At 38.5% G+C, this 12,614-nt stretch overlaps 1 protein-coding gene across 14 annotated transcripts; it reads left to right on the forward strand.

Annotated features, from left to right (window-relative positions):
• The first annotated feature begins 422 nt into the window (after window positions 1–422).
• On the forward strand, window positions 423–12,310 carry SSBP1 (single stranded DNA binding protein 1). Of its 14 annotated transcripts, none has more exons than XM_054493764.2 (7): window positions 423–662; window positions 1,280–1,349; window positions 4,319–4,379; window positions 5,729–5,869; window positions 6,070–6,157; window positions 7,656–7,744; window positions 12,160–12,310. In XM_054493764.2, exons 2-7 carry the CDS (start codon window positions 1,326–1,328, stop codon window positions 12,201–12,203), a joined length of 447 nt encoding a protein of 148 aa, XP_054349739.1. In that variant the 5' UTR covers window positions 423–662; window positions 1,280–1,325; the 3' UTR covers window positions 12,204–12,310. The 14 variants fall into 14 exon arrangements, with proteins under 14 accessions (XP_054349739.1, XP_054349735.1, XP_054349743.1 ...); XM_054493768.2 differs by having other exon boundaries at window positions 425–569; XM_063667912.1 differs by having other exon boundaries at window positions 452–516.
• The last annotated feature ends 304 nt before the right edge of the window (window positions 12,311–12,614 follow it).

Consider the following 12,614-nt stretch of genomic DNA (forward strand, 5'->3'; position numbering starts at 1 on the left):
TTTGCTTTGAGATAGAGTCTCGCTCTGTTGCCCAGACTGGAATGCAGTGGTGCGTTCACGGCTCAATGCAGCAACGACCTCCAGGGCTCAGGCGATCCCCCGACCTCAGCCTTCCGAGAAGCTTGGACCACAGGCGCGCGCCACCACGCCCAGCTAATTTTATATTTTTTGTAGAGACAGGTCTCACTCTGTCGCCTAGGCTGGTCACAAATCTTTTTGCTTTTTTTTCCCCCAGGCAGAGCTAGTCTCTGTTTTGCCTGCCTCGCCCCCTCCCAGGCCCAGTTAGAAACCTCATCACATAATTTCATTTCTTTCCAAACTTGAAACCTTCCAAACTTGAAACCTTTCAAACTCACCACTTGGCGGCGTTGATCCATCCGCCCGCCCACAAAGAGAAGATCGCGGAACTTCAGAGTTAAGGGGAGGCGTTTCCGGCAGCGCTAGCCGGCAGTGTTTCCAAGGCGCAAGTTGCGGAGGTTCTATTTCCTTTTTCCTCTAGCGAGATTTGCGTTCCCTGTGCGTAGGAAGCGATCCCCTGCGTGACTGGGTTGCTCGGGTTAGAGCGTCAGGTGAGGGAGAAAGAGATAGCCAGCGCGAAGGAAGTGCTAGAGTCGTGTGTTTTGGCTGCGCGTGATCCTGCGTGGGTCGGGAGGTGTTTCTGTGTAGGTGTCTGGCCCTTTCATCAGTCGTGCGGAGTACCGCGTGATTTCCTTCCAGTTCTCGGTTTTCGGGTGGTGGCGCCATCTTCGGTAAAGGGTGCCCACCTCTCCCTAAGGTGTGGCTGGCTAGCCCGGGGGTCTGTACGCTGCTTGGTCTTTGCTAACGGAGATGAAGGCAGTAATTTTTCAGCAACAGGTTTCAGATATAAGTCCCTTGGTGATGCTAATATTTATTGAGCCCTTACTATGCATTAAGAACTTTTTTAGAAGTTTAGAAAATGGCAGTGAATAAAGCAGATAAAAATCTCTGCCCTGAGGGAGCTTGCATTGTAATGAAATTTGAGAAGACAGTGGATTGGAAGTGGGATTAACTCAGAATCAAAATTTTGTCTATGGGTTGGAGGAAGAGGAAGTTATTTGGGACCAAAAAGACATACAGGTGTGAGTTTATTTGGGAGGGAGGAAGGAATCCTCATCAGATGTGCAGGAATGTTGGTACGTGGTGGTCACAAAATTGGAATGCATAAAAATTATGAATATAGTCAGGAATTTAAGACTGGTGAGTTGTACTTTTGCCATAAGAAGTAATGTTTTTTTCTTATTTTGTTTTTTTCCTTCAGGAAGAGCCTAAAGATTAGACTGTAAGAAAAGAAAATAGAAGCAGCCATGTTTCGAAGACCTGTATTACAGGTAGTCGCTTGTCTGTATTAGTACTGAGATGTATTACTATCAGCCACAGTGATCAGAAGACTTCTTTAGGCTTTTAACTACAGGGGCAAAAGACCTTTGAGCTCACCCACCCACCTCTGTACTCATTTGATATGGAGGATTGGGGACGATTTTGCCAGTGTAAATTATGTTCACTAAAAAAAAAAGTTCAGGTTTATTCACACATGTGATAGGAGTCATTAATTTTTAAAACGTGTGTGTGTTGCTTGAATTTAACCAGTGAGAGGACATTAAAGGTCTTTAGTGACCTAAAGACTGTAGGAATCATTGTTCCAACTTTTTTCTTAAGGCATGTGGTTGCTTTTTTGACCATCTCCCTCTTGTGTTGCTAAACGTTCTTCTTCCCCCATCTTTCCACACTGAAGAGAGCAGCTCAAGTCTCAATGGTCACCATAGATTTCACTATGTAGAAAATGCCTTCTCATTCCACTTAGTATGGCTCCTCACTTTTCCAGTCACTCTAGCCCACCTTGAGCCAGCTTAGACTACCATTTTGCCTTACTTACCACCTTCGGGCACCAACTCCTGTAGATTCTTTGGCTCTCCTACTCCCCATCCTCCTGTGAAGACCAATGAAGAATCATTTCCTCCATGACTGTCATTTTCCCCACCTTAATCCTATATTCTTGGATCTGCACTTTAACCTGTATCTTTAATTTATTTTTTTGTGTATTGAAATGTGAAACATGAAAAAGTTATTACTTCTTAATAACACTAACGTTACAGTATTAAAATGTCTTTAAATAAGAGTTAAGTTTAATTTAAAAAATTATCCAAGTTAAATAATCCTTTCCTAATCTCCACTAGGTCTTGATTTTTGTGTGCCCCAAATGAGACATTGTTATTATAAATCTCTGTGTAAGATTTATGAACTCTAGCTTGTCTGAGCACTCAAATGAGTACATTTCCGGAATCATGACACAGGTTCTCGTTAGCAGTTTGATTCTATAGTATGTTGTACTCATATCTTTATTTTCTTATCCACCCTCTGCTTCTAAGTTTAGTGATAGGATTAGATAGCCAACAGCACCCTGGGAATTGGTGTTTATTTGATTGGTGGACTTCTGCTTTTTATATTAACAGTACTGCCCTTCAAAAATGTTTCTCTGATAGAATGGCTAGATCTCTGAACTCTGAATTCAGTGATGTCTACTCCCATCTTTACAGATGAAATTAAGGAGGCAGCAGAGGGCTTTGGGAAAGCAGGAGCATTGGTGTCAAAAGGCCCTGGGTCCTTGAGATCACTTGCCACATACTTCCTGCAGGATCTTGGGCAGGTTATGCAGTCTCTCTGCGGTTGTTTTCTCAGCTCTAAATGGGAATAATTTTACATAACTTGTAGATTTAGTTTTAGAATTGATAATAGATAAATCCCTTAGCTGATATTCAGTAATGATTGCTGCTATTATGTGGTAGTGACTACCTTTTCCAACAATGATGTGACTGCCTTGGACAGTCGAGTCTTTGTGTTTAATCAAAGAATCAAATTTATGAGACCTTTTCTGATGCATTGAAAACATGAAATTTCCCATGAAATATTTATAAAAACTGTATTAGTCTAAGCTCACTACTGAAGCTGTTTAATTTTTGCAATAGCCTTGTGAGTTAGATATTATGTGTCATAATTTTTGCTTATTTTAAAATGAAACACTTTAGATTAATCATATTAGGTATCCTAATTCCTTTTAAGGTCTGAAGGAGCAACCAGGGAAGGCAGTTTCATAGACACGGGGAATCTGACTTTGGATAATGTTCCTGTTGCTGTGTCAGAAAGTCATTCATGTCATTAGTTTAATAATGTATTGTTTTGTTGGAATTTAACCTATTTCTCGTTCTCTAAACCAGCAGACCCCAACCTTTTTGGCACCAATAACTGGTTTCATGGAAGACAATTTTTCCATGGAGGAGGGGGGTGCCGCGGGGATGGTTTCAAGATGAAACTGTTCCACCTCTGATCAACAGACATTAGTTAGATTCTCATAAGGAGTGCACAACCTAGATCCCTCGCATGAGCAGTTTATAATGGGGTTCTGCTCCTGTGAGAATCTAATGCCGCTGCTGATCTGACAGGAGGCGGATCTCGGTCAGTAATGCTTGCTCGCTGCTTGCCGCTCACCTCCTGCTGTGCAGCCAGGTTCCTAACAGGCCACAGACCTCTACTAGTCTTCGGCCCTGGAGGTTGGCGACCCTCCTCTAACTGGCTGTTCGTTATGCCTGAGAGTGAGGCTTTGCATTTATTCCACACCTCCTGACACTTGTTTGGTCATTGCATATGTTATTAATGAATCTACTTATTAAATTATTAATTATAAAACATCTCTTTTAACTCTCCTTTGGTCTAATGATGGATTAAATCAGTACCCATGTTGGATCTAAATTTCTTAATTTCTAAAGTCTACTATAACCAAAATATAGTAATAATATACCAGTTATTTACACTAAAAAAAAAATTAGAGGATGTATATATTAGATATATGTAGTACTTTTTGTCTCTTTTTGTCTCTCCAGCTAATGAAAGCTGGATTTTGAAAATACTTGGCAGCAACTCTTAGGTACAGGTTGGATTTACAAATATTATCATACTCTGTAATGTTAAAGTGATACTATTTTGATTTTTCCTTTTGTGTGCAAACACAGAAGTGCCATAATCAAGGAGATTGTCGCAAAATAAACGGGAGTACTATAACTTAACTCTTGAGCATGCCTTCTAGTACCTTCCTTGTACCTTTGGGCTTCTGCAGTAGGCTGCTCTTGAAGTGTTTGCCGGGGCCTTCTGGCACTCTACTGGGAGAACATGAGAAGAGCTTCTCTTCTCTTCTGGAATTTACAGGAACTACTGACTACATGGTGAATGAATGTGAGTAATTCTTCTGTTTGCATTTGCCTTTCCTAAAAAATTAAAGCCATGTTACTCATTTGTTCTTCTTTAGGTACTTCGTCAGTTTGTAAGACATGAGTCCGAAACAGCTAGCAGTTTGGTTCTTGAAAGATGTAAGTAGCTAATTTCCAAGTTTAAAATGTTATTTTTAGTAATTTGCCAATCTCAAATGTGTTATAGAAGAGGTATGCTGCTTGGGTTAACCATGCTTTCATTGTGCTTTTAGCTCATGTTTGCTCTTCAGATCTTAGCCTTGACCCATCAGGCTGTGGAGACATAGTATAAACTGAGCCCCTAGTCTCCTTATCAGCCAGTTACTACTCATTCTCGTCAACACTGTCCTGCATAAGAATTTCCTTGAGTCATATTTGGTTATCTGAGTCTTCCCAGGTTCTGTTGTATTAAGCTGAGATTGTAAAAGATATTGTTTCTTCACGGAAATATTCCTTTGTGTTTATAAAGATTTTCAGATCTCAGATTTGTTCTTTTAGCTCCACAGTCAGTTAAAAAAGATACCTTAAAGAAGAATTTAAGATCTAGAGCTTACAGTTTGTTGTGTGGGGCTGCTTTCTTTATGACTATTTTCTTCTTTCTTGCCAACTCTCTTTTCTCTCACAACCTCTCCTTATTCATTCCTTAACTTATTTTCTGATCTTCCAGAACTTGGGTTTTACTTAATACAGAGATTGAAGTTGAAGTCATATTTATAGCATTTCTTCTGGACATTTCTCTCAATCTTGGGTGTGGATTTCTTTTTTTTTTTTTTTTTTGAGACAGAGTCTCGCTCTGTGGCCCAGGCTGGAGTGCAGTGGCATGGTCTCCGCTCACTGCAAGCTCCGCCTCCTGGGTTCACGCCATTCTCCTGCCTCAGCCTGCCAAGTAGCTGGGACTATAGGCGCCTGCCACCACGCCCAGCTAATTTTTTGTATTTTAGTAGAGACGGGGTTTCACCGTGTTAGCCAGGATGGTCTTGATCTCCTGACCTCATGATCCACCCGCCTCGGCCTCCCAAAGTGCTGGGATTACAGGCATGAGCCACCGCGCCTGGCCAGGTGTGGATTTCTTTAATGGTCAGCTTAGAGGCTGTTATAAAAAATTACCATAGACCAGGTGGCTTCACCAACAGCATTTATTTCTCACAGTTCTGGAGGCTAAAAATCCAAGATTCATGTGCCAGTATGATTGAGCTCTTGGTGAGGGCTGTCTTCCTGGCTTGCAGATGGTTGCCTTCTCACTGTGCCTTCACATGGTAGAGACAGAAAGTTCTGAACTCTTCCTATTCCTATAGGGACACCTCACCCTCATGACATCATCTGAGCCTAATTACCTTTTAAGGACCCCACTTCCAAATACCATTACATTGAGGGTTAGAGCTTCAACATACAAATTTTGGGGGAAGGGGCACAAATACTCAGTCTGTAGCAGGTTGTCTGTCTCATTTGGTCTTGATGTTGTGTTTCAGCCCTGAATCGTGTGCATTTACTTGGGCGAGTGGGTCAGGACCCTGTCTTGAGACAGGTGGAAGGAAAAAATCCAGTCACAATATTTTCCCTAGCAACTAACGAGATGTGGCGATCAGGGGACAGTGAAGTTTACCAATTGGGTGAGTAGAAAAGACTGGGGTTTTAATTTTATCAGCAATAAATAGATACTATTTATTGCCAGTTATCTAATTTAGAGATAAACCACTTTAAACAAGATCTGTCATTCATTCTGTTTGGTCTGTTAGAAATTGTGACATTGGTTTTCCTGGGCATGTTGTCTGTTGGCATTTATAACCAATTTCCTATTTTTATGATTTAGGTGATATCAGTCAAAAGACAACATGGCACAGAATATCAGTATTCCGGCCAGGCCTCAGAGACGTGGCATATCAGTATGTGAAAAAGGGGTAAGTTGAAGAAGGAAGGATCTTATGGATTGAATGGTTTAAAGAACTGATAAGAAGTGTTCTCATGGCAAGGAGTGTGTAGTGTCTTAAATCCCTGAGTACTACTAATGACTGTATTAATTTAAGAGATATTTACTAAGTCCTTGATACTATATGCATGGCATGTTGCCATGTGTGACTAATTCAAAGGTATATAAAACATAGTTTTAGCTTTCTAAGAACTTACAGTTTAGGGCAAACAGGGTGTGTATATAAATAGAAATAGATGAGGCAGGAGAGAAGGCAAAGTGTATCAAGTGGCATTCGAGCAAGTGGAACATCTGCTTTGAGGAATTCCTGTGCCTCTGTGGCCGGGGATGCTGAGGGTGGCTTCTTGCATGTTGGCTGCCACGTGGTATTTCCAGCAGAGGATCTGGAATGTCTGAAGCCTGATACGCGGACTTCATCTTCGTGGCAGTTATTTCATATTTGATGATTTTCTATAGGCTTAATAGTTCCCTTTTGGAAGGCTTGGATTGAGTATGTATAAAAAGTATGTTTCCCAAACTTATAGAAGGACAAAATGGTGTGTATAACAGCAGTTGTATTGATAGTTAATATGTTTAGAAATGTACTTGTTTTGTAGAAATAAAACATATTTTATGAAAAATAATTTAGCAATCACTAAAATTTTTCTTTTCAATAACTGTATAGCTTTTCTTCCTATGTATCTTCATTGCCCTTTATGTATGTGTTTATGAATATGTGCACATACACACACAAACACATATAAGGTATTTCAAGGGAAGTGTCTGCACTCCCGCTTACTGATAGATGGGTGTGTGTGTGGGGAGGGGAGCACCTGACATTTCACTAATCTTTCTGTGTTGTACTTTTTTGGTGGTGGTAGACGCTCAAAACTGGTGCTATTGTCATCTTTCCACTCTTGAAAATCATGGTTAGGTTTGTTATCTAGTTTAGCTTTCTAGATAGTGTAGAAATAGTCTTAGTAATTACCTCTAAGTGGTATACTAAGCTGATACAGTGTAGAAATAGTCTTAGTAATTAACTCAGGGTAATATCATACTAAGCTACAAATCCATATTTTGAATTTTAATCATCTAAGTTTCTAAGGTCATAGAAAAGAATTGATAAATAAGTGAAAATCAAGTCTGTTAGGGACTCCAAAATCAAAGGTCAAGGAAAATGATACATTGGAAATTATTCCTAGAGATTTAAAGGTTGCCACTAAATTGCCCTTTGAACTGTTATATTTTTTAACTTCCATAAGAGAAATAGCTGACAGATGAAAACATTGTCCGTTTTACCTAGATGTTACCAAGTCTGTTTGGACACTGTTTCAGTACTCCTAATCCTGAACCTTGAGAAGTGGTAGCAAAAATTAGCTTATGTATGATTATATATTTCATCCTTGTCATATACTCAGTACCACCCCAGCCTGACTCTTATAAAGCATATTAAGATCTCAACTAAAAACTGTACATTTTATTTATATCAGGTCTCGAATTTATTTGGAAGGGAAAATAGACTATGGTGAATACATGGATAAAAATAATGTGAGGCGACAAGCAACAACAATCATAGCTGGTAAGAAGCTTGTGAAAATAGCTGTTTTTTTCTTTTTCTCCTTTTTTAAAAACTTGGCTACATTGTAACTAACTAGGGTTAAGAGTACCAGTACTTACGAGGTAAGACAACTCACTAGAAGATGTCCATGACTCTGATTTCTCTACTTGCTAAGAGTTTCTACATTTATCCCTTCCTTTAAAAAATTATTTTTATACTCACAGTTTTAGTCACAAGTAACTTTTGAATAAAGCCCAAAACTGAATTGTCCATCGCAGTACTTATTGTTGAGAACTACAAAAACTCTGAATGTATTGTCTTTTGGAAGGATCTAGCCCTAACCAGGAAGAAGCGTATGCCAAGATAAGAATTACACTAATGGGAGTGTGCAGATTTATTCAGATCCTCTTTGGTACTTAGTATGTGAAATTTCTGTTTGAAATTAAGATTTTTTTAATTTTATTTTTTTTGAGCCAGAATCTCACTCTGTCACCCAGGCTGGAGTGCAATGGCACGATCTCGGCTCATTGCAATGTCTGTCTCCTGGATTCAAGTGATTCTCCTGCCTCAGCCTCCTGAGTAGCTAGGATTATAGGTGCGTGCCACACCACCTGGCTAATTTTTGTAATTTTCGTAGAGGCGGGGTTTCACCATGTTGGTCAGGCTGGTCTTGAGCTCCTGACCTCAGGTGATCCATCCGCTTCGGCCTCCCAAAGTTGTGAGATTACAGGCATGAGCCACTGCGCCCAGCCAAGAAGTTTTTAATGTTCTCTTTTTTTGTTTTTGTTTTGAGACAGGGTCTCCCTCTGTCAACCAGGCTGGAGTGCAATGGCGTGATCACAGCTTAACTGCAGCCTCTACCTCCCCAGGCTCAGGTGATCTTCCCACCTCAGCCTTCTCCTGAGTAGCTGGGACTACAGGTGTACACCATCATGCCTGGCTAATTTGTCAATTTTTTTGTAGAGATGAGGTTTCACCACGTTGCCCAGACTGGTCTCCAACTGCCGGGCTCAAATGATCCTCCTACCTTAGCCTCCCCAAATACTGGAATTACAGGCATGAGCCATTATGCCCAGCCTAATATTCTCTTTAAACAAAATACAGTACAACATAGAAAAGATGTACACGTAAAGGTTAAAGAAGATTAAGAAGATATCCCTTAGGAAAGAGTTTTTAAACTTTTGAAAATGCTATAAGAATTTTGAAAATAATGCACCCCTCTGGATGTCTGCAAGCAACATTAAGAAATTTTTTTCAATATAAGATTGTGTTATTTTTAAATGTATCAATGGAATCTAAATAGCATAGCAATGTGATACCTACTATCCTGTAAAAAAATAGCAATTCAGCATTTGGAAATTTTACATTATTCTTTTTTCTTTGAACTTGTTTTACTATTTTTATTTTCCCCTCAGAAGTGTATCTTAATAGTATATGGTATAGTTAAGAATTTTTTATTACCCTATTTGTAACAAAAATGCATACATAAAAGAAACTTTAAAATATTTAAAAGAATTCTATGACAAATTCTCCTCAATTGACTTATCATTAAAGTTGTTTTTAGTACCTAATTGACCGAAACAATTTTAATGTATTTAAATTATATTGGAAATATGTCTTTAAATGAGATAGATGGTGCTTTTTTCACTTCTTGAGTAAATTGCTAAAATTAGACATTGTGAATTTTGTGCTTTTTGTTTGCTTTTATGGATATAAATACTAAGAAAGCTTTTTAAAATAAATACATGGCAGTAAACTAAATTTTACTATAGTAATGTCTCTGTGTTTACGAACTTCTGAGATATGCCCAAATTAGATAATATTTTTAAAAATTAATTTTCGGGCTGGGTGCAGTGGCTCACGCCTATAATCCTAGCCCTTTGGGAGGCTGAGGTGGGTGGATCATTTGAAGTCAAGAGTTCAAGACCAGCCTGGGAACATAGTGAAACCCTGTCTCTACACAAAATGCAAAAAGTAGCCGGGTCTGGTGATGCGTGTCTGTAGGCCCAGCTACTCAGGAGGCTGAGTCATGAGAATTGCTTGAACCCAGGAGGCAGTGTTTGTAGCAAATTGAGATCATACCACTGCACTCTAGCCTGGGCAATAGAGCAAGACTGTCTCAAAAAAAAGAAAAAAAAATTTTTTTTTTACTATGGAAAAAGTCAAACATATATAAGAACAGAAAGAATGGTAAAATGAACTCCTACCATTTCGCTTCAGTGTCAGCTGATGGACAGTGTTTTATATCCATGCCTCCAGCAACTTGTCCTACACCTGGATTATTTTGAAACAGATGCTAGACATAAGTTTATTCATAAATTTCCATAGGAATCGCTAAAAGATAAGGTGTCTTTTTGAAAATGTAACTACCATGCTATTATCACACCTAATATTAATAAATTACTGTTAATTTTTTTACTAAATATCAGTGTTCAAATTTCCTTGATAACTTCATAAACATTCATTCATACATTATATTACATGATTTCTACCTTAAGTCTCTTAGATTTTCCTTTTTTCTTTCTTCTTTCCTTTGCTCCAGAGTTCATGTCTTAACCACCATACCTTATTAATAATTTATAATTTGTTGTATAGAATGCTCACATGTTTTCTTACTGCTAAGTTTCTTTGAAAGTATGTTAACCTTGAAAAGCAGTGTAGGTATTTTCCTCCCTTCCTGTGGGTCCCAATATAAATCAAGAGTGTGGGCAAACTTTAGATTTTTCAGATTGTTGAGTTGTTACTAATCAAGCCAAACAGAAGCATTTCAGATGATCTGCTGTTTTGTTTTTTTTTCCTTGTCACTAGGTTCCACTAGCACAGTCAGTTTACTTTAGGTTTATGTCTAATGGTAAAATTGAAGAGCTCTTCAGTGACATTTGAATTGAAGAAAATAGAGTTTATTGGTTGATCTGTTTTATTGGTGATTTTTTTTCTCCTAGGGATCCTATCTGTAACTAAAAAACTACCACCAGTGGATGGCACTCTTGGCTTTTTCCACAGTGATATTAATTCGAGTAGTCTCTTCTGAAGTAACCGTTCTAGACCAAAACATTCTAGTTTTTGGAAGACTATGGTCATGAACAAATATTCAGTCCTTGGTGGATAATTCTATAGTTACAAGAATCTTTTGGAATTATAAAGGAAATGCAGTCATTCCTCCATGTCCCTTGTTTCTGCATCTGTGGATTCAACCAAGCACAGATTGAATGTATTTGAAAAAAAGAAACCAATAAAAATAATACAACAACAACAAAAATACAAGCGAAACAATACAGTGTAACAGCTATTAACATAGCATTTACCTTGTATTAGATATTGTAAGTAATCTAGAGATGATTTAAAGTATACAAGAGGAAGTACATAGGTTATATGTGATTACTATTACCATTTTATATCAGGGACTTGAGCATTGTGGATTTTGGTATCCATAGGGGTCCTGGAACCAGTCCCCCAATGGATACTGAAGGATGACTACTACTTGCCTCTGTTCTTTTGTTTATCTTTAGCTAACTCCCTCTGGAATAGCATTTTAAGAGCAACATCTGATATTTTTGGATAAAAATGCTAACTGTGATGTTGATTCATAAAATGTTCCCAAGAATTGGTATATTAAAATTACTCTGGGCCAGGTGCGGTGCTCACACTTGTAATCCCAGGACTTTGGGAGGCCAAGGCGGGCAGATCACTTGAGGTCAGGAGTTCAAGACCAGCATGGCCAACATGGTGAAACCTGGTCTCTATTAAAAATACAAAAATTAGCCGGGCATGGTGGTGCACACCTATAATCCCAGCTACTGGAGAGGCTGAGGCAGGAGAATCGCTTGAACCCAGGAGGCAGAGGTTGCAGTAAGCTGAAATCGCACCACTTCACTCCAGCCTGGGTGACAGAGACTCCATCTCCAAAGGAAAAATAAGAAGTTATTCTGTTTAATAATTTAAAAATAAAATTTCTTCTATTTGAATTTTTAAAGTTAAAAACATAAATAAATCCTGTCATTGCTAACAGGGCCACATATGGACTCTTACTCTTTCCTCTAGACCTCCAGAGTGTAGAATGTGATACACTTTTGTCCTTTTCTCTGAGGATGTGCTGCCTAGTGTCATGGAATCTGCCTGACCATTCCAAGCATCCAGTTTTGTGACCAGTTCTTTTGCAGGAAATTGTTTCTGAGAAGACTGGAAGACAAGAAATATCCCACCTCTTCCAACAAGATCTGAATTGTTCGAAAAGCAGCCAGTGCCTAACTTGTAGCTCCACTTATGCCAACTGTATATATACCTCTTGTGAGCATAGCAAGTTATTTAATACTTTGAAAATATGTCTAAAATCCTTTTAATGAACAGTACTAAAGTTGTATGTATTAGAGGAGAATTATTGAATGAGATGGAGAAAGAGTAATGAAATTAATATTTACATTTTGGCTTTTTTACAGATAATATTATATTTCTGAGTGACCAGACGAAAGAGAAGGAGTAGAAAGGATGATTCTTCTTTGGCCATCATTTGGTACAGTCTCATTTCCAAGTCATGTATAATCTTTATCGCTCCCAAGAAGAAGAATTAAAATACTCCTTTACATAAAATGAGTGATAATCTTTTTTCTGACTGTTGTTCTCGCTCTCTTTTTTGTGGTATAATCTTGGTAGCTACTATCTGTTATGGCATTTACTAGTTGTTTATTCTTTTAGGGGTGGTTTCTATGTACAGGTATACAAAATAGTAAACTTTCAGGCTCATTTGTGTTATGGCAAAGGGATAAATATGCTTTGGGAAGGTCTCCTGGTTTTCGTATACACTTCTATTACAATATTGATTTGTCCACTCAGTAAATTTACTGAGCATCACTGTATGTGAGACATTTATCCCATGTTTGTAAATATTGATTTT

The sequence above is a fragment of the Pongo pygmaeus genome, chromosome 6 (assembly GCF_028885625.2).
Source record: "Pongo pygmaeus isolate AG05252 chromosome 6, NHGRI_mPonPyg2-v2.0_pri, whole genome shotgun sequence".
Taxonomy (NCBI): Eukaryota; Metazoa; Chordata; class Mammalia; order Primates; family Hominidae; genus Pongo; species Pongo pygmaeus.

Coding starts and splice junctions, on each gene's coding strand:
- SSBP1 (XM_054493760.2), top strand. CDS start 1,326: ATGTTTCGAAGACCTGTATTACAG. Junction 1,350..4,318: donor TTCGAAGACCTGTATTACAG/GTAGTCGCTTGT, acceptor GTTCTTCTTTAG/GTACTTCGTCAGTTTGTAAG. Junction 5,870..6,069: donor CAGTGAAGTTTACCAATTGG/GTGAGTAGAAAA, acceptor TTTATGATTTAG/GTGATATCAGTCAAAAGACA.